The following is a 21,695-nucleotide window of genomic DNA, read 5'->3' as shown; positions in this document are numbered from 1 at the left end:
CTGCAGCATTAATAAGTGTAATTGCAGACAAGTAACAGCATGTGTCTGTGTCATTTGTCTTTCTTAAGGCGTGGTTCTATCTTTTTAATACCCAGTAGGTTTATTGAACTTTATCTGTATTTGTTCTGTGTATCTGTGTTAAGAAGATCTTTCTGTTTCTTATATTTTGTGTAGGGCTTTGCATCACAGGGCTAGAGATTAGTAAGGGGTAGTTTAGCTTCAGAAGTCCTAAAGGCATCAAGTTCCCTACAGGCAAAAGGGTATCAAGTTTGCTATGGACAGATGGCATGGATCACACCCATAGCACTGGAGATATTTGAACCACAAGGCTCAAATCCCTCTCCCTGAAAATTGTTACGAAGTAACTGATGAATCTTTACGCAGAGTCCATGTTGATTTCACAAAGACAGTAGAAGACATGCAGGACATTTGCACCTGCCATCCTATGTCAGAGTTTAATACCCACCTTTCAGGAGAGCTCCATTTGATAACATGTGTCATATCCTAGTAAAGCATGTCACTGTGCATTGAACAGCAGCACAGAAGTGCTGTCCCACACCAGAGCAGTCCATTTCAATAAGTCCAGAACAGAAAAAATGTTGGGTTGTTTTGGGGTTTTTCTCCAAAGCTTGATTAAATGTAACAAGCTGATTATACCTCTTTATGTTGTTGGATGATGGATGGTAGATGGATATGTCATTTCAATGATAGAGGACAGAGAAGAAAGGTCCCTGTTCTTTGCTAGGTAATCAGCGTCTTTACCAGCTGTTTGTCTTCAAAGACTGTATTCTAGCTGTGGAAAGCTCTGTATGCTGGCTGGTGTTAGACTGATAAAAGTTAATTCTACCTCTGTTCAATTTAGTGAATAATTTTTATAGCAGGGTTGCATTCCACTTTACTGCATTTGCTAAGATTTTATTGTATTCTCTTTCCATGTTTGTGTGAATATTGTTCTGAAAACTCTGTCTTTGTTGCAGAACAGTCCTCTGGTTTCAATCTTGATTTTGAAGTCTCTGGTATCTATGGATATGTGATGCTTGATGGTGTTTTACCGTCTCTTGGTGACATCACCTGTACATTCTGGATGAAATCCACGGACACCACAAACTATGGGACTCCTATTTCTTATGCAGTAGAAAATGGAAGTGATAATGCATTTCTTCTGACTGATTACAATGGGTAAATCACGGTTTTGCTTTTCTATAGTTTACATATGTCTTGGATTGATAAAGGAAGTGTAGAACAGAAGTTTGAATGTAAGCTTTGGGGCAGAAAAATCTGCGTCCAAATTCCCTTGACAGAGTTGTCTCTTTGTTTTATTTTTCTCCTTGCTTTGTTTTGATCACTTTTTGCTCTGTAGAAGAGTAATGGCAAGAGAGCAGAATTTATTTTTTTTTCTGTACTACATTCACATCTTTTCTAAATGGCTTATTGACACAATGAGTGGAACAAATGGAGCTCAGCAGTCAGAGAACTTCTGATATGATTCTAAAAGCAGAGTATGACTTGCACTTTTACAAAAGCAGAGTATGACTTGTAGTATGATTCCAAACTCAACAGGAAAATTTAAGAATCCACTATGCAGCCATGACTTGAGCCTTAATATTTTGTTACAGAAGCATCTTGCTTATTTCACCGTGCTTTCCATATGATAACCTACTTCCAAGTCCTTTGGGAGGGAGGTGTCATGATCCTGTGATGATATTATGATCTTTCAAGCCATGGTTATCTTGTTAGTCAAATAACATTTCTCTGAGTCGTGGGGGACAGACCACGCTTTTGAAGTAGCTGCGTGCAGCTGAGTATGCCCGTGTCTTCCTTCCATGCAGCTGGGTTCTTTATGTGAATGGGAAAGAGAAGATAACAGACTGTCCTTCAGTGAACGATGGTAACTGGCATCACATTGCGGTGACGTGGACATGCACAGATGGGACATGGAAGGTGTACATCGATGGAAAACTGTCTGATGGAGGAAGTGGGCTCTCTGTTGGATCAAAAATCCCTGGTATGCTCTATTTATATTGTACCACATCTGTTGCTTTCATTCTGTTTTATTGCAGAACATACAAGAAAATGTTTAGGGTTTTTTAGTATATATTCACATTTTCAGCATTTTTTAAAAGCTCATGTTTGCTGTTCTTGTTTGTGAGGACAGTTCCCTTCACTCAGCATCACTGAAGACAAAATGCTCATTTCTAGGGTATATTGGTAGGTAACTTGTTTTATGGACAGCACAATTTAGTCCACAAAGGAACGTGTGCAGAGCTGGTTCTGGGATGGCTTTGTGAGAGCAGGTTTCTCACTCAACAAAATTAAGTTTATCTGGCATTTCCCTTACATATGTGTGTTCAGGGTTGATTGACTTAGCCTTTTCCTGCTCTTTTCAGTCACATATTTGAAGTTATGTTTGTATTTTTTCCTAACAAGTTGGGGTTTGCTATTTCATTGTTTCCTGTGAGTGGCCATCTACAGAGTAATATCAGAGGTCATAAAAAGGAGTATCTTCAGCATTGAAGAGCTATGAAAAACCTGGTATTATTTGGCTGCAAAGAGATTTTTGTTTTGATACTGTTTGCATACTGCCACCATCCAAATTTACATAGAATTTCAAAAGACTATTTTATTAAAATAAAAAGTACAATATTTAAGCATTTTAGTCCATGATCGTTTTGTTTTCCCTGTCCTTCCCTCTTAAACTGGGGTTATCTCCATAGACAAGACCCTAGGAAGTGTGCTGTCTCCATTGTTTTTTGGCCTTGCCCACGTACCCTACAATGTAGAAAATGCATGTTCACATGTTACTGGTCAAGGAGAATAAATTTAGCTTGTGTGCCACGTCTCAGAGCACTGACCACCCTCAGTGTGCTTCTGAGGGTATGGAATCACATTTGACCTGTATGACTTTGTAAGCTTTTATTTAAAGCAGGAAGTGTAAGTTACTGTTGTAAAATATGCCCTACTTGGTCAAAACGGCATTTTACATTGCTGTGTGTTGTGCTTCAGCTACTGGGCTGCAGGTGATCTCTTTGAGCCAGTATCATTCCTGGAGCAACCATAGGTGATTTCTGCTCCCATATGTATTTGACAGTCACTTCTAAATTGCTATGTTGGTCCACTTCAATCTAACGTAAGGCTTTCCAGAGGTTTTGCTGAGAGTTTGTTCAAGGTGGCTGGTCTTCGCTGCAAAATCCCAGTAAGACAGGGCAGCAAAATTTTTGTTTTGCTTAGGTTGTAATCTTCTTATGGGATCTCTGCTGTAAGGCTTTGTTTCCTACCCCTCTTCAAATTCTGAGTTTAGGCGGTGGTGCACTTGTGCTGGGTCAAGAGCAGGATCAAAAAGGAGAAGGATTCAACCCGGCTGAATCTTTTGTGGGCTCCATCAGCCAGCTCAACATTTGGGACCATGTACTTTCTCCACAGCAGGTAAGTGTTTGAACAGAGGGCCCTGAACACAGGATGAATATTTGAGAAGGGGTTCTAGCTTAGCATATTGGGTAGACCCCAGCTCCCACAGAAGTCAGTGGAGACCAGATGAAGTTCTGGCTTAGGATAATAAGCTCAGTGTAGTTAGTAAAGTAGCTTTAAGTAAAACTAAGTCTGGTAAAACTAACACTGAGTCACCTCCTATTCTGATTTAGCCATTCTGTAGTATATGGCTTTGAAACAGGAAGGAAATCATACATGAAAATTAACAGTACTGCTAGAAGAGAGAGAAATCTAATGAAACAAGCTAAGTTCTTGTTTTACAGACTATAGTTTCCTCATTCTGCTGTTAAAACTTCAGAGAGGAGACATCAGAATTTCCGTCAATGCATTAGACACTGAATAATCTAAGCTATACAGTTTCAGGAAAAGTCTGAAAGGGCAGGATAACTGAATACTGAGTTACACCTAATCAGGTACCTAAAATAAAATCTTGGCAACCCCAAACTTACAGTGAGTTAAAAATTAATAAAGATTGAAAGATGTCTGCAAGGACAGTGATCCATCAATTTTTCTGGGAGACAAACTCCAGTGCTCAGTTATCCTCAGAGTGAAATTTATTTCTCTATGCCTAGCTGGGACCTCCCACTTCCATTTATGACTACTGGTTGTGCCTTCCACCATACGCTGCTGTACGAGTCTGGCCCTATGTACATGATCATCTCCCCATACACACGGGGCTGCTGAGAGATGCCCCCATAGCTGTTTCTGCTCTAGGCTGAACCAAGCTCTCCTCCCAGGGCAAGTGTTCCATCCCATCCTTGAACTTGTTCCCACTTGTCAATGTCTTTCCTGCTGTGAATAACCCAAAATGGAATGCAGTACTTCAGATGAGATCTAATAAGCACTGAGAAAGAATAATCACGTCCTTGGTTTTCTGATGGTCACTCTATTCACGTAGCCAAGGATGCTGTGGGTCCTCTATTTGCACAGTGCACAGCTGGCCAGTACTCAGCTCACTGCCTGCCAGAGTCCCTAAGTTCTTATGCACAGAGCTGTCTCTGCTCGTGGCTTTCCCCAGTTTATATTGTTCAGACGATTTTTCCTTCCCATTTTTCTTTGTTGGATTATTGAAGTCTGGGTTGGCCCTTTGCTCCAGCCTGTCAATGTGTCTATGGATGTAACTCCTGAGCACACTGGCTGGTGATATTATCACCAGCTTGATATTATCTGCAAACATGATGACAGTGCTCCATCACCACTCATTAGTTTTTCAATCCTGAAGGTCAGAAGTGTTAAACTGCTGATCACACTTGAACAACAAAGAAAAATGTTTAAAGTTGCAGGCATTTCTTTGGGGAAAAATCTTTGGATTAGAAGGTTTTGCTCTTCTCCTGATTTTTCTTAAAGTTGTATCACTAAATATATATGTATAAACTAATTGGTTTATAACTGTTTGCTATTACATGATCTAAATAAGAAATAATAAGGTGAACAGAAAAAACAGTAGAGGAGAGCCTTTGCTTCCAGCATCCTCTGGAAGGAGGAGGATGTCTCCTCTATTTATTTCTGTGGTTTTTTACTACTTTGCCTCTCTGATAGATGTAAAACTACCCAATCATCTGCTACTCTTCTTGGCCTTTAGGGTCACCAAATGTTGCACTGCCAAGTCAGATCTTCAAGTTTTTGTTCACTAGCAGCTTTAAAGCTGGTAAGAGTACACATGGTTCTACAGGGCACACAGGTGAAGAGTTTTAAGTGCAACTTTCTGAAACTTTCTCAGTAGTTCCCCTTCTTTACTGACAGATCTGATTTAATTCCCACTTGCTTCAGATGCAACAGAGTTAGGACAAGGAAGAAAATCCTGCCATTCCTTTATAGTATCCATATTACTCATCTGAAAAGACAGATGTGTAAGATTCCTATACAATTTTTACCTCATTCATTTAATAGCCTAGAATAGTAAAGTGCTATTGTAATCTGTTATCATTATGTTTGTTCTGGCCAGCTGGAACAATTCCTTGTCTTACCTTTCTATTCTCAGCCATAAAGGAAAAGAGCATGACTGATTATGTTGCCAACTGAATAAAGGAAGGTGGAATCTAGTCTTCAAGATTTTTCATTTCATGCTTTAGCTGCTTATTCACTTGCACATCAATTTTGTATAGGTAAACTATCACTCTGATAGTTTTATTGTTGAATAGACAGCAACAGAAATACGAGTAGTGTATAGGGAATTGTGTGGTCCTTTCTGGCCCTCCATTTTCCATCATATGGCTTGAAACTACTGATTCCCCAACTTGTTTTTCCCACACCGGAAATTTTTTTGTGCTTTTGTGCAGTTTCCTTGCAATTTGTTTGCAGCCTTTGGCCTAAGCAGTTTCTATTAGCATAGATTACTGAAGTGAGAACGTAGAAATAACCTCAGAATAAACAGAGGACCATCGGTTTCTTCTCCAGCTATACTGATTCTAGAAAAATCCAATCTGCCTCAATGAGCTCAGAGTAGGGACAATATGAGAACAAATCACTCCAGAGTTCATGATGTACCTTTCCTTCTCACAAGGATAGATAGTGTAGAACATTATTCTTGGTAGTTGATTTCATCCACTGCAAACTTGACAGAAGCCAGTCATCTACCTGAGAAAAACTTTTCCATCATAGAAGAACTTTTCTATCAGACCTTCTCTCAAGATACTAATCTGCTGTTGGTCTAATAGTGTGTTCCTTTATTCCTCCTGTACTTAGCTGGCCTGTATAACTCCTGTTTCTATACTCCATTAGTTATTAGTCTGTCCCAATTTGGCTGGGCCTTGCCTACAGTGTTTTAGAGAGTCTAGTTAATTCAGTTCACAAAACCTGTGTTCTGGAAACTACTAATTGCCTTATTAAGCTGTCTTTTTTGTGTTTCTGCCCCTTCTATCTGGTGCAGTGCTAGGAGTTTTCAGAATACAGGTCTTGAACACTAAGTTCCTTTTGGCTCCTATTTGACATTGTCTGCAAATAGATAAGTGTTCTCTTCAGGTTGCATCCTCATTACTGTCTTTTTCTGTGACGTCGATGTGTTTTTCAGTTACGCTAACAAATGCAATTGTGTCTCAAGAACTGTGTCCAATACCTTGTTTGTATGTCAAGTAGTCCTTCAGGTAGTGACTCAGCACGAGCTGTCCATAGCTAGATGGATTATAAGAGCAGAATAATAAGTACTTCAGCCAGGAACCTCTTGTGCTGGAAAAGATGAGCATTACTCCTCAAGGATCTGTTCTAGTGTTGCATGTTCACATTGAGGGAAATTTTTTTTTCATATTCTTTTCCTACACTGTCCTTAAACATCACCTAACCAACTGTTTTAAATCCTTAGGTAGAATCTCTGGCTACATCCTGTCCAGAAGAACTGCAAAAAGGAAATGTACTAGCCTGGCCAGACTTCCTACCAGGAGTTGTTGGAAGAGTGAAGATAGATTACAAGAGTATATTTTGTGCTGGTTAGAGCTTTACTTCCTAGAACCCTTTTTTTTCTGAATAGTACTATAAGACTCTTTTATGGGGTCAACTAGCTAGCTTGTAGCCTTTACTCTACTACTTGAGTAAATTATTTGGATAATTTGACAGTTAGAACATGCAGAACATTCATTCTTCAAATTCCAGGGTTTTGTAACAAAAGTTCATTGAAATCTCTGACAAAAATTTATTGCTTCCTGAACAGAAAGCAATTCCCTTGGGATGGGAAAAGAGTAAAGATGGTGCTGGATCAGGAAAAAAATAATTTCTGCCTTTTATTCTAAGAATAATTGTACAGTATTAAAATCCCTGCTACCTCCTTGCTTCTTTTTCTGTAGATTCCTTTTCTGATTTTATATGTTGATGATTCTCAGAACCTTTTGGACCCATTTGGGATGTAGCATGTGTAACGCTTCCGAAAGCCTTTTCCTGGATAAACTTATATGGGATCAAACAATCACGTAACCTATTTATTCATTTCAGCATGTAGCTCTACCTCTTACTGTAAGCATGTATTTTGCCCACAGATTGTCCATCTTTGCAAGGATCTATACCACATCTACGAGCCTCTTCTGCTGATGTAAAGCCAGGGTCAAAAGTGAGCCTTTCCTGTGACCCAGGATTCCAGATAGTGGGGAATTCTGTTCAACACTGCCTTAACCTGGGGCAGTGGACACGGCCTTCTCCCCGATGTGAAAGTGAGTTGTCTCAGTGGGCTGACAGGATTGGGAAACCCTAGTGTTTACAGTAATTTCATGAATACAAGCCGCACGGACTATAAGCGGCATCTCTGGGCGTTGGCAAACATTTAGTTCTTTGTCCATAAATAAGCCACACCTGAGTATAAGCCACTCTGTCATTCGCAGCAAGGACCCACGTGCAACAAAGTTGCCAAATAGTAACAGAACCGCGGCATGGCGGGGTTTACTGGCTCGGCTTGGGCTGTGCAGGCTCGGCCCGCTTGGGGCTGCCAACGGGGCCAGATGGCCCAGCCCGGCGCTGCCACTTGGCGGGGCTGCTTGGGGCCGGCCGCCGCCTCTGGGCTCACTCGCCCTGGCCCAGCACTGCCCCGTGGTAGCAGGCAGGGATGGAGCCCCCCCGCTCCCGCAGCAGCGGGCAGGGACGGAGCCTGCCTGCTCCTGCTGCGGCAGGCGGAGACAGGAGCCCCCCGCTTACCCCACAGGCTGCGGCGATGGTGGCACAGAGCCCCCGCCTCCTCCCCGAGCCGCGGCGATGGCGGCACGGGGCCCCCCCATCTCTCCCCTGGGCTGCGGCAGAGGAGGGAAGGAAAGAGCTCTCCCTCCTCTCTCCCCGCCCCCCTGTGCTGCCTGCAGGGAGCCAGGCTCCACCCATGGCGCAACAGAGTAACAATTTGTAACAATAGCGAAATGCCGGCTTTTACTGGCAGGTGCTTGGCTTGACACCCTGGCTGGCACTCCTGGGGTTGTGAATGTCAGAAAATTATTCAGATATTAGCCGCTTCTGAGTATAAGCCGCATTTCCGATGTGGGAGCAAAATCTTAGTCAAAATGGTGCGGCTTGGATTCGTGAAATTACATCCTATCACTATTCATGGCCTGGGTTTTTTGCAGCTATCATGCGCTTAAATCCACCCATGTAATAGCACCATCTTACATATATGCTTAAAACTAAATTCATGTTTTGCTGGGCAGAAACTGTATCATGATCAGGTTCTTACATGTTTTCAGTTTCTAGCATCCATGGGTGTTAGAGAAATTAGTCCATTTGGATCAGCAATCTGATGCTTTCCTCCCCAATGGCATCAGGAGTATGAAAGATGCACAGGAAATGCTAGAATATCTCTGTGATTTTTAGATGTCACTGAGAATGTCTACTTTGAAGTAGAAGCCTTGACTTGAGTATGTCATGAACTAATTTTTTTAAAGGCAGCAGATATTTCTCTTAGGACTTGGAAGTGCTCCAAGATTTACAGAATTTTCCTCAAAGAGACTGAGCTCTATGCATTCAGGCTGCCAAGTTTCTTTTGATTCTATGATTCCTGCTCCCATTTTCTCCTTTCCTGTGGTCCTCCTCTGTAGTGACTGCACATGTGACTGCAGTTGCTTGTGGTGGAGGTGATTGCAATTTTTGTTTCAGCAAAATAGTAAATTAGCTCCAGAAGCAGATATTGCATAATCCTAGAATTTACATGTAATTTGGAGAAAATCATCAAATTTGTTAAAAAGGCCTTTAAAACAGTTGGATCTAGATTTTAATGTCTTCCAATTTATTGAGTTGTAGCAAAAAGTCCACAGTCTGTCTCATCTTCTGTGTAAAGAGCAGCATGCCCATGAGGATTTACCTAAAAAACTTCCGCCAGGCAGAAGGAAAGTTCACTGACAGAAGCTTTGCACTTTCTTGGTGTGATATCAGTGACAAACCGCCAGAATCCTGATGGTGTTTCTGATTTCTCTGCATTGGACCAAGCAGTTTTACCTGCTGAGCACAGAACTGAGACAGAACAGGGCTGATCTGCCAAAAACAGAGCGGATGAAGGCCAGGCTTGCCCACTGGCCTTTACTTCCAAGGTATCTCTTCCACGAGTACCTGGTGAATGAAAGTTACTTGAAGATACCTATTTCCTACATAATGAACTACAGGTTTGTACCAGTGGTGTAGACCTGAGAAAGTACTGACTGAATCAGGCTCAGTGTAATCAGTGTCCTCACTCACAGGATCCTTCTCCTCTTCCTGATGCCAAATACCCCCAAAGCCACAGAGGGCTGAGAACCTGTCTGTTACAGACTCTCCAGCTCTATTCCTTTACAGCAAGTGCTTGGCTTCCATTACCATAGGCTTTAAATTCCTGTTGTGGTATCCTTGCACACAGCTAGGGGACTCAGACTTGCTATAACTCACGTGGCTAAAAAGATGAGCTGTGTAGCTGTTGGAATAAGTTCAAGCCTTTCTGATTAAGCCAAAGATGTACAGAAGCAACTCTGTTAGAATAAATAAAAACCTCTGGCAGGCAGGTACAGGGATGCTTTCTGCTGGCACAGCTGGGATCAGATGGGCTTATTTACTATAAATCTAAGAGGTGCCCAGGGTTGTATGTGAGGCCAGTTCCAATCTCTCCATCATTTGTGCACTTCCTCGTCTCATGCCAGTACTGTAACTCTTAGCAGTCTCTGTTGGCTACTTTTGCAGTGTTTAAACACCACAATCCTGAGCTTGCTTTTCAGCAAAGGGAAATAGCAGCAACCTCCAGCAAGGCAAACTCAGTTTTGCTTTTTCTTTATAACTCACCATGGAACATTTCTTATCAGAAGCGTTCTGTGACTGAAGGGCATCTGCTCAGATCTCAGCCACAGATGTCTCCTCCAGAGCTAGCGAAATTTTCTTAGGAGGAGCTGGAGAGTCTGCTAAGACTCTTATTGGGAAATGCCCAGAAAACAAGACTCTCCACTAGACCTGAAATCAATTAGCCACTGCAGAAAAGGCCCTCTTCCTAATGGGATTGTACAGCTGCCGTGACAAAATATGCGGTAGTGGCTCTCATGTGGAATTATTCTGAAGATGATCTGTGTTTATTCTGCTAATGCCTGTGCCCTCTTTTCACTCATATCACAGGAATCAGTTGTGGAGTGCCTCCAACATTAGAAAATGGATTTTATTCAGCTGAGGACTTTTTTGCTGGCAGTACTGTTACCTATCACTGTAACAGCGGCTACTACTTGTTGGGTGATTCCAGGATGCTTTGCCTGGACAATGGAAGCTGGAACAGCATTTCACCATCTTGCCTTGGTAAGATACACCATACATTTGGCTGCATGCACTGACAGTCTTACACTTCTCCTGTGCCCTTAGGTCTGAGTGGGCATTAATTCTGAAATTGCGGAGGCTAACCACAGTCCCAGAGTCATAATCCGAAATTCTCACTTTTTTGAAATACCACATTCAGTCTTATGTGAAACCAAGACTACATTCTGTCACCTTTTTCTGTCCATTATATTGTATGCCCCACAGCCTGCATTTATCAAGCATATATAAAATTATTTGGGCTGCATTGCATTCCCAGCCTTTCTCCTTGCGTGTCCTGCAATCCTTGCATTCTGTGCTTTTGACTTGCTCATTTTGTTGTTCTCCAGCATGCCATCAGTGTCCCGTGCTCTCCAACCAGGTTCTTTTGGATATTTCACACATGGATGTGGTAGTGCTTAGTATCAGATTTACTCACCTGAAGGCAGTAGCTGTTGCACAGGATTCCCGGTTGAGCAGAGTGTACAAAACATATTGCCTACCACAACAGAAACAAACAGAAGTTACTTAACAAAATACAGCAATTGTAAGGCACAGTTTAGGCACAATTCCAGTGTGTTTCCCATTATCAAGCTCTACAATATGTTCACCATCCTGACCCTGCAGATCCCCAGTAGCTGCAGATTCCCAGTAGCTGGGAATGAATGTGTGGGTGAGGGTCAGCTCAAGCCCATTGGTAGCTGACATTTACACCTCATGTTGGCCATGTATTAATTTCCACTCCTCCATGCTGATCTGGCTAATTCAGGAAGATATTCACACTCTCTAATGAACTCAAGGAGAATCATTTACACTGCCAGTTGATACGCTTAACTATTAATTGATGTTTACCTAAAAGAAAGGCCACCTTACTGTCTCCTTAGTCCATAAGCCTAATGGGCAGATCACCTCTGCCAGTATTCTCTGAGCCTTTTTTCCAGTGTGGGGATTTTTTGGTGAGTCATACATGCCTACCAGCCAGCAGCTGCCGCATTGAGAGGGCTGGGAGTCCACTATTGGACACAGTTGCCACACCGTAATTTACATGCTGGTCAGTTGGGTCTGATGTGCCAGGTGCAGTGGCACAAAGGTGAGACAGGCTGGCACTGCACTGTGTGCAGAGGGCTCGATGTCGCTGCTCTTGTGGGACCACGTCTGCAGCATACCCCTGCTGGAATCCACTAGCTGACTGTACTTGGATCGCTGCATCTGGTTATACTGGATCTTAGCCATGCCTCAAATGGGAGTTGCACAGTAAAAAACTGGCAAGATTTGTGTTTGATTTGACCCCTAATTCTTTGTAGGTATATCACATAATTTTTTCAGTCAAGACAAGCAAAAGAAAAGCCAAAAGTCTTTTAGTTCTGCCAAAATTCACTTTCGAGTTGGATCCATCTGGTTTCATAGCATCCTGTCCAGCAGCACTCCTTCAGAATCTACAAATATCATCACAGGTGCTTCAAGGCTGTCCAAGTAGTTCAACTTCTGTCAGTAGGAATCACAATGTTCAGAAGCAAAAAGCCTGTGCCCCACCTGCCAGCTTGCCTTGTTTCTCTTGAAGCAAAGTAATGGGAAAATGAAAACAGGAGTGGTTTTGGCATCCTGACCCTCCATTTACCTTTCTGACTCATGCTTCAGGGAGGTGCTAACAAAACCTGGTACACCTATGCCCTGAAGCATTCCTTTTGTTCTGTTAGGGTCTGATTCACAGTGTACTTTCACCCCACTGGAAGTCTCTTGCCTAACAAGACATTACAGAAGCAGCAGTCATTCCAGTTCTGCTGTGGTAGCACTTTGCATTCTCCTGGCACTTGTGTAATTGCAACTGTTTTGGTATTGATATGCAGTTGTCATGCTGCATATCAGAAAGAAACTCCTTTTCTTTTCCATGTGTTGTGGTTTTTTCATGCTGATCAGACTCATCCAGCAGTGAAGAATAAAGTTTCCAATTCAGTGAATTGTTTTGCTTTTTTTAACCAGTGCTTTTTTTACTGGAAATGGGCAAAGGACCCAAACTGTGTGTCTGCATGGTGTACCTAGATCAGCAGATGTCCTTGTAGCAGGGCATTTAGATGAAGAATTGTTCTACCTCTCTTTCTCAGTCTGAAACAAGAACATTTATAGAGAGAGAATAATCCCTGGTACCACCACTTTTCAATTAGATACTTTGAAATTGAGTCTTTGCAATTTTGACTCACTGTTTTCACACCAAGGACATTTCCTTACTGTCAAGATTAAAAGATTTTATGAGGTATTCTGGAGTGAGGGATTTTTTTTAATATTTTTTTCTGCATAGTACCAAGCTACATGGATCACAGATTATCAATTAGAATTTTTAGGTGCTTCTACCATGTAAATAGTTAATTATAATAACTTACATATTTTGAATTAGTCTTTTACTTTTCTGGCAACTGCAGAATCTTCTTCGGCTTAGTCTAATTCTCTTCATCAAAGATGGGGCTCTAATATTTTCAGAGTATTTCCGCTCTTGACTAAGTTTTCCTCTAAGTAGGAAGGGTGAGATATAGAGGATTTCCCAAGCAAGGGTTTAATGCAAAAGCCTTTCCTCAGAGTGTCTGCCCAGACTATAACAATAACAATAGTAACAATAGTTACAACAGTGACAATAGTTACAATATCTGTTATTTTGCAGTTTGGAAACCAGGTACTTTATGTGGAAGTAGTGATTTAAGGTTAATAAGATTTATTTCTGATTTTCTCATGTTGTACAATACTGTTGAGAAAATTATAATTAAAATTATAATAAAACTTTACAGTGAGTTATAAATATTTGTTTAAATATTAAATATTCTGAATTGATCAAAAATGTGATTGCAGTCATTTTTAATTACACTATTTAAAGTAATTCCTCTTGACAGTAAGGCAGAAATTTAAAGCAAATGCTTGCTACAAATAACACACAAGAGATGTGGGTTTTGTGGGTTTGTTTTGTCGATGTTGATGAATGTGGGTTTGTTGTTTTTTGCAGATGTTGATGAATGCGCTGTTGGATCAGACTGTGATGAACATGCATCTTGTCTCAACACAAATGGATCCTATGTTTGCACTTGCATCCCTCCTTACACAGGAGATGGTAAAAAATGTGCAGGTATGGGAAAGAAAAACATCCAGGTAGCCTTTCCAAGACTCTGATAGGCCAGTATCTCCCTTCCAGTTGCCAAATAATAATTGATATCTAGAGCAGCATTCTTTCATCTCCAGATCAGTTTAGTTTGGATGAGGCAGTGACAAAGTGTCTCCTTTTGTTTCTTGAAAACTCACCTCTCCATGTGGATACACTGTCACTGGGATGCTGCTCCAAGACATACACACATGCAAAAACCTTACTGCACACAGACTGCAAGGTCTGGGAAGGCCACAGTGTTTCACTTCTCAGAGCAGAGCTGTGCAGCAAAGAAATATTTTAAAACAGGCTTCTGAGTAGGTCTAGAGCTGCCTGTGGAAACATTAAACAAGGTATCTTTGGATGAAGATAACAAGACAGTGACATATGTTGGGATAAAAGGTAGCTGGGTGTTTTCATATTCAGGACTTGCTGGAATGGGCTTTCCCTCTCGAAGGAAGAAATGACATGTTTGCTTCTGACAATGAATGTAAACTCAGTTGGAGGGGGGCTCTTCCATATCAAGATTAGCTTACTTGCATGAGTGTCTGTCACTTACATATAAAACAGAAAAGGCTGTTAACTACTTATGAGTGTTTTCCATGTGCTTTGCCTTCCTACTTTCAGCAAATTCCAAGGATATCTCCTGCAATTTGTTCATAAAACCTGACACTTAATTATATTATTCGTAGTTTCCCTCTTCCTCCTCAGAACCTGTGAAATGCCATAATCCAGGAAATCCAGAGCACGGCCGTTTATATGGGGATACTTACAGTGTTGGCAGTCAAGTAACATTTTCCTGTGAAGAAGGGTTCCAGCTGACAGGAGCAACAGAACTTACGTGCATGGAGTCTGGAGAGTGGAGCCATCCCGTACCCTATTGTGAAGGTGTGGTTCCTGGGGAGAATGCTGAAATGTGACTTCAGCTAGAGAGAGGAAGGGGCAAAGTAGTAGTGAAGAGCCTTTAGAGGCCATGGCAGCTTATGAAACACTGTCCTAGCAGATCTGGATCTCAGTGCTGAAGTCTTTGTTTTCTTAAGACATAAGCACAGTTGTCATATTTGTAGTGGTACTCTCTTACAGTGCGTCAAAGGCATAGACTCAGTCTAATGCAAGCATTAGAAGTGTTCTTCTAATTCTAATTCTTCTCCACCCAGCCTTCCATTTCCAAGGAATTAATGACTTAAATGCCATTAACTGTGTTTCAGTCGATAGAAAGCAACCAGAAAGGACAGGCTGATGCATGTAGATAGTCATGGTATAATAGCAGAAGTTGTTTCTTTAGAAAACCAGAACAAGTGAGATGAAGCAACAGGTAAAGTGAAGAGTTGACAAAGACTGTCTAAGCAAAAAAAGCAATTACTTTGTCCTTAGAGAGAGGTAGATATGGATAGCCAAGTGTGGTTTGTAGAGCTGTTGTAACTACCTTCTTCCAAATAGTTCAGTTTCTTAGTAAGGTGAATTCATATAGAGTCCTAAATGTCATTTACAGATTAGGCAAGAATTCATTGTTACCTAGGGCTTTTTGCTTCTTCAAATCTTTTCAGAGAAAGCAAAGCAAATCCTAATTTTCTGTTCATTTTTGTTTGTGTTATATCAACCTCTCTTGTATTCCTGTCTTTTTAAAGCTATATCCTGTGGTGCTCCAGTTGTTCCAGAGAACAGTGTCATTTTTGGCTCAAATTTTACATACCATAATAAGGTGGTGTACAGGTAGGAATTCAGTATGTTTGAAGTGCTGTATTAATAACTGATTGACAACCTGGCAGCAAATAAGAGTATGGCTGAATTGAGAGATTGGTTGAAATGAAGGAGAGGAGCAAGATGGGATTAAAATAATGGAAAGATATTTGCTTATAGAGTGGCTGTTCATTAGCAGAACTGAATGTTTACTCCAATACTCTGTTCCCTGAAAAGAAAGTTGGTTTATGCAGGTGTGGATGATGAGAAAAAGGGATGACTGATTATAATGTACATGAAAGGCTCAGTGTTTGATAGCACTCTTTTCCTCTAATGCAGATGCAATGATGGATACAACTTAGTGGGTGAAAAGGAAATTCTGTGCCTTGCTAGTGGCATGTGGAATCATGCTCCCCCCTCCTGTGAAATGGTGATGTGTCCTAGCCCACAGGATATCAGCAATGGAAAATATACACTCAGTGGCACAGCCTACCTTTCCTCTGTATCATACACCTGTGACAATGGATATAGGTAAATGCACAAAACATGCCTGAGCCAAATGCAGGTAGCATGTTTATTAGAAGGTCTGACTTATATCTGAAAGAGACAAAGCTGGGATCATTGCTCAGAATAATAAAATACTAAAACAGAATTGAAAAGGACTTCTTTATACATTGAAGGTACTTTCTGTATTTTATCTAGAACTGGAGCAGTTTAGAAAAGTCACTCAGGATTTGCTTATATACGTATGTAATGCTTTCATTTTATCATCAAACTTTTAAAAATATTACGAATATTTCTAAAATAGTTTAAATTATTTCTGAAAGTTCTAATTTGTCTTTAAAGACCATTATACCTCTACAACTGCAGTTCATATTATTTTTGCTATTACTTTACAACGCCTTTTGTGAAGGAACTTTCTGGTAGTTACTAATTTACTTCTTGAACTCTTTGTACTAGTGATTTATTCTAAGGTTTTGTTCCATTTTATATTTGTAAGGAATTATACTGCAAACACATTTTTAACGTGGCGCAATTAAAAATTAACACATTAATGCTATATCCAAGGATATTGACTGTACATGCAGGTTTCTGCCTCCTTAATATCTGCTTGTACCTCTAGCAGATAACTCTGACATAACTGGTCCCATATGGACCTGTTTAAGGATGGCTTTTTCCTACATTTTGCTGCTGCCATCATATCTTTGTCCAGATGCAGGCAGGTAGGTGAAGTATGTTCTTTTGGTGAATGTTTGAGTTGTGTCAGTACAAGTGGATACCTGCAGTTCAGTGTAGTGTTAGGTCACAGATTCGCACTGTGGGCTTCTCTGTACCCCACTAAACCAGGCCGTGCTTTTATCAGTACCAATGAGATTTTGACTGTGGACTTTGGACATATAGGCAACAAATACCACATCAGTTTTGAGTCTCTGTCTACCATATCTTGGTGAAAGAGGTCCTTTCTCCTGTGGTTACCACTCCAGACAAAGCCCTCTCAAACTGGTCCATCTTGTGCATTATTTCTGCACCCAGTCTCTTCCTTCAAACACCTCTTAGGTGTTTTTAGTCTTAAACATATTTCCACAGGTAGGCAAAGCCCTACTTCCCTGAGAGGGACCTGTGCCAAATTTTAAAAGCATTACAGGTCCGTGTTCTTTTCCATTAACTTATTCCAGTCAGCTAGACATGGGGGTCTAATACCATTTGAGACCATCAGACACGCCTGCATAGGGTTCTCAGGTATGATGTGGGCCCTACAGGGATCTCATAAACAGCTTACATAGCAGCTGGAGACCAGGGATTTCACCCAGGGCATCTCAGGGAGGTGTTGCACACTCTGTTCAGACATCTGAGTCACACCTTCCAAACCAATCCTGTTTCCTCAGCTAAGGAAAACAATAAGTACCATTGAATTCAAATGGGTGTGGCCATTCACTCAAGCAAAATCCTTTACCTGCTGAGGGAACTGAATGTCTTTTTGTGAACAAATTTGAACTGGATCATTTCCTTCAGTGTCCTGGGTGAAGAGAGTGTTTTAACTTCTTGAGTGAATCAGGTCTCAGGCAGAGGCCTAGTTGCAAGTCTCAAGACTGGCTTGTTGTTGATGGCATACAAGTAAATTTCTAAGCTTAAGCAAGTATTTATTTATTTTGTGCTCAAAGATGAGCAAAGCTACAGCAGAAATTATGTGTGTCTACACAGAGCATTGAGGCTCCACAAGAAATTCACCAGCTTGCTCTTCGAAGTGATGTGGAGACCAGCTTTTTTGATAGCAGCAGATTGTTTTTCCATGAACAAAGGGTGAGATTCTGAAGTCAGTGAGAAAGACTCCTTAGTGTCACTGGGGCCAGAAAACAAAGCTCTTTCACCCCGCGTCCCTCACCTGGAATTAAATGGCAGCTTTAATAATGATCTTTGTGTCTCAGCCTTCAGGGACCTTCTGTACTTGTCTGTGCATCTTCAGGGAACTGGAACAGCACACCACCAGCTTGCAACATTGTGTCTTGTGGGTCCCCTCCTGCCATCAAAGATGCAGTCATCAATGGAGATAACTTTACTTTTGGAAACACGGTCTCTTACACGTGTAAGGAAGGGTATGTAGATTAGCACTACTGCATTAATATTCAGGTTGAGTAAAACTGGTACACTGTTCAAAAAGTCCTTTATAACTACACACTAATTCATTTTTACTACTTTCTGTCTTAGCTTTTTGGAAGTTAAATATAACAGAAATTCTTTTTGTGGGCTGTCAGGTTAGTATGAGACAGACATTTCTTAGAGTAGTTTTGGCAGACATTTCTTAAAGCAGTTTTGGAGGAGCTGAATACACTCAGGAAGAGAAGAATAGAGAGGAATCAGAGGGAGTGATAGCACAATTTAATAGGAAACCCTTTTCCCTGGAGTTACTACAGAAACCAGTAGTTCTGTGTTAAACTGAAGGCTCTGATTGTAGCAAGTGGTTTATGTCTCATCAGTGTGTAAGAATGCTTTTGGTGCAGTTTAACAACTGTCTGTTGTGGTGTACTAAATTTTATTTTCTTAAAATTAAGACTGTTTATTGAGGTACATTATTTTAAATTTATTTTTATCTACTCTGTGTAGAGAAATTTTCAGACCCTATTTCATCAAAGAAGAGGCTCAGTTTTGATGATATCAAGCATGAAAGTATAATGCTGGACTCTGATCTTGCAAGAACCTTTGCACATGGTAATCTTTACAGCCTGAGAGCAGTTCCATAAAATATCTTGGAACTGTTCTGTCTAAAAGGCAGAGCAGGTAGGCAGAGCTTTTACCAGTTTAGGTGCAAAGTGACTAGAGGATTTTCTGCTTTTTCTTGGTGTAAAAAGGTAAATTGACAAGCCAGCATTTTTCTTATAAATTGGCTTTGCAATGTTATTTGAAATATAATTGAAGCAAAGCATCCTTATTATGTTTTCTAGACTGTATTATGATTTTAAAAGCTGCTTCTTTTTCCTGTGCAAGCATTTTAAATGGGATAGGAAAGCAGCATTTAAAAACTGTCATAGCTGTCTGTCTGTGACAGTGGATCATGTTAAACATTGGCACAGAATTGACTCTTTTTCTGGGATCCAGTCATGAGGCCTTGAAAACAAATCCTGCAAACAAGACAGAACAGTTATACAGGTGTTGCTTCAAAATGTAAACAGCCTACAGTTGGAAAGTCACTGGGGACTTTGCAGTAGTTATTGTTTCTTTGCTTTTTGTGAGAGCACACCACAGAGAAAAAAAAATGAAGAAACAGTGAAACGTACTGTGAGTACACTGTTGTTACATATTTAAGCAGCATGGGTTTAAGTGGGATGATGAGCAGTGCAGTTTAATGCCTGTCCCTGCATCCCAGAGACAGACTGGAGAACTATAGCTACACTAACAGTATTCATGGTAGAATTTTATTGTAAACTATTTCATTGGGTTATTGTAAACTATTTCATTGGGTTTTTTCCAGTCAGCATTAACTTTTTACTGGCTTTCTAATATTTTTTAACAGTGAGTTTTTAGGAAGAAGTTATTTTAAAATTGCTATATGCATTATTGGTAAAAGCATCTCTGGGTAACTACTAAGAGGTTTCACTTTACTTGCAAGTATGAAAATAGATTGATAGAGCTAATACAGAAACGCAAAAGTCCTTTCTGGGCTTCTCATCTCTTTCTTTTCCAATCACTTTTGCTAAACAGAAATAATTTCTGAGTGGGATCATTTCCTTGAGAATTGCATGGACCATCACAGCACAATACTAGGTTTGTTGTAGTAGTCTGAGCCAAAATAGAAATTCAGAAATGGTAATTGGATGGACACATGAGAGAGGCAATATGGACAAGGTGTGCTAGGATATCCACCATTGTGATACCTCACCCATGGTCATGCAGGCTTTAAGATTTCCTTTTGAAGTTGATCATAGCTTTTTTAAAGGATCCTGTTCTTCTGGGGCTCTAGCAAATAAGCTCGTACTGCAAGGGCTTCAGGAGATCTTAGGTAGAGTTTGACAATGCTTGTCTTTTTTACTTCCTGTGTGGTTTCCTTATCCACAGTTACACATTAGTTGGCCCTGAAACCATAGAGTGCTTAGCCAGCGGCAAGTGGAATGTGAGCCACCAGCAGTGCCTGGCAGTATCCTGTGATGAACCACCCCATGTGGAAAATGCATCACCAGAGAGTGGCCACCGCCTCTTTGGTGATATAGCTTATTACTTCTGCTTGGACGGCTACAGCCTGGCTGATAACTCTCAGCTGCTTTGCAATGCAGAAGGGACGTGGGTGCCTCCAGAGGGCAGGGACATGCCCCACTGCATAGCAGATTTCTGTGAAAAGCCATCCACTGTCTCCTACAGCATCCTGGAGTCCATTAGTAAAGCCAAGTTTGCAGCTGGCTCCGTCGTGAGCTTCAAGTGCATGGAAGGCTTTGTTCTGAACACTTCAGCTAAGATCGAATGCCTTCGAGGGGGCCAATGGAATCCTTCTCCTCTGAGCATCCAGTGCATCCCCGTTCGCTGCGGAGAGCCTCCCCACATTAGCAATGGCTATGCCAGTGGGTCCAACTACAGCTTTGGAGCAGTGGTGGCTTACAGCTGCAACAAGGGGTTCTACATCAAGGGAGAGAAGAAGCGGACCTGTGAGGCCACTGGCAACTGGAGTGGCAGTTTGCCCACATGCCACCCAGTGTCCTGTGGAGAACCACCACAGCTTGAGAATGGCTTTATTAAGGTACAGAATGAGTTTTCTCATCTGCCTGGTACCATGGAAAACTGAATATATCTTCACAACTGTTTCTGTTGGGGTTTTCTTTCTTCTGTTTAGCTCTTCTGTTAAAATTGAGGAAGTACATGATTGGATAGAGTGACAATAAAATAAGTGAGTGGATTTGCATGAGAATCATATCTGAAAAGCATGAATGCTTCCATGGGATTTCCTATCATAAAGTGGGTTATCAGTTAGGAGACTCAAGATGCCATATGACATTCAATTAATTTCTTGAATGTCTTATTCTTCATTTGTTTGGTTCTTGGGTAGCCTTCAAGTGCCTTCTGGAGATGTTTGAAGTACTGATGCCAGTTCACAAGCCTTGCTCTTTTCACTGCTATGAAAAAAAATCTGATATGCAATAGATAAATCACCTTGGGATAATTTTTATTCTTTTGATGCAAGTACATTTCTTTTCTGAAGTCAGAACTTCCCTTTCCTTATCAAATTAAATTGCAACAATGTATTTTGCTTTGGAGAACACGAATAACACTGTGGTAAGAAAGATCAAAAACACTATTATAATAAGTGAACATTGAATTTTTCAAGCATTTTTTCTTCTGAACATCCCTCTTCCTTCCTTAAATCTGGGGTTTAAGATACCGGGATACCCGATACCAGGAAATCTGCATGTACTAAATTTGGAGAGTGAAGGTTGACATTCCAGTTCCAGCAGTAATAGCAGCATTTTCTGTTCAGTCTCCCTTATAGATGCATCTTCTAATTAATGCATATCACTCTGTTTTGTGTTCCTTAGGTAGGATGACTCCTTCATGTATTCCGTACAGTTGGATAAATTTTTTAATACCTCATTCAAAGCCCAGACTGCAACTTCGAGGTGCTCCTCAGCTGCCTGTCAACGCCCTGCAGCTGCATATGTGGCATTTATAAATGTCTACTAGTAGCAGTGTATTTGAGGGCTGCAACCTTAGATATACCTAGAAACTA

At 41.0% G+C, this 21,695-nt stretch overlaps 1 protein-coding gene across 2 annotated transcripts in view; it reads left to right on the top strand.

Moving 5' to 3' along the window:
* SVEP1 (sushi, von Willebrand factor type A, EGF and pentraxin domain containing 1) overlaps positions 1-21,695 on the top strand; it is a 122,316-nt gene that overhangs the window by 72,972 nt on the left and 27,649 nt on the right. For both annotated transcript variants that reach the window (XM_033084849.1, XM_033084848.1), the window contains exons 26-37: positions 978-1,179; positions 1,830-2,005; positions 3,299-3,423; positions 6,785-6,908; positions 7,452-7,622; positions 10,516-10,689; positions 13,673-13,792; positions 14,519-14,695; positions 15,436-15,520; positions 15,827-16,018; positions 17,914-18,081; positions 20,039-20,711. In XM_033084849.1, the coding sequence (XP_032940740.1) occupies positions 978-1,179; positions 1,830-2,005; positions 3,299-3,423; positions 6,785-6,908; positions 7,452-7,622; positions 10,516-10,689; positions 13,673-13,792; positions 14,519-14,695; positions 15,436-15,520; positions 15,827-16,018; positions 17,914-18,081; positions 20,039-20,711 (2,387 nt within the window). The remainder of the gene's footprint in view (positions 1-977; positions 1,180-1,829; positions 2,006-3,298; positions 3,424-6,784; positions 6,909-7,451; positions 7,623-10,515; positions 10,690-13,672; positions 13,793-14,518; positions 14,696-15,435; positions 15,521-15,826; positions 16,019-17,913; positions 18,082-20,038; positions 20,712-21,695) is intronic.

Source organism: Catharus ustulatus, chromosome Z (genome assembly GCF_009819885.2).
Source record: "Catharus ustulatus isolate bCatUst1 chromosome Z, bCatUst1.pri.v2, whole genome shotgun sequence".
NCBI lineage: Eukaryota > Metazoa > Chordata > Aves > Passeriformes > Turdidae > Catharus > Catharus ustulatus.
Note: the sequence above shows the minus strand (reverse complement) of the source record. Positions and strands in the feature narration are given on the sequence as shown.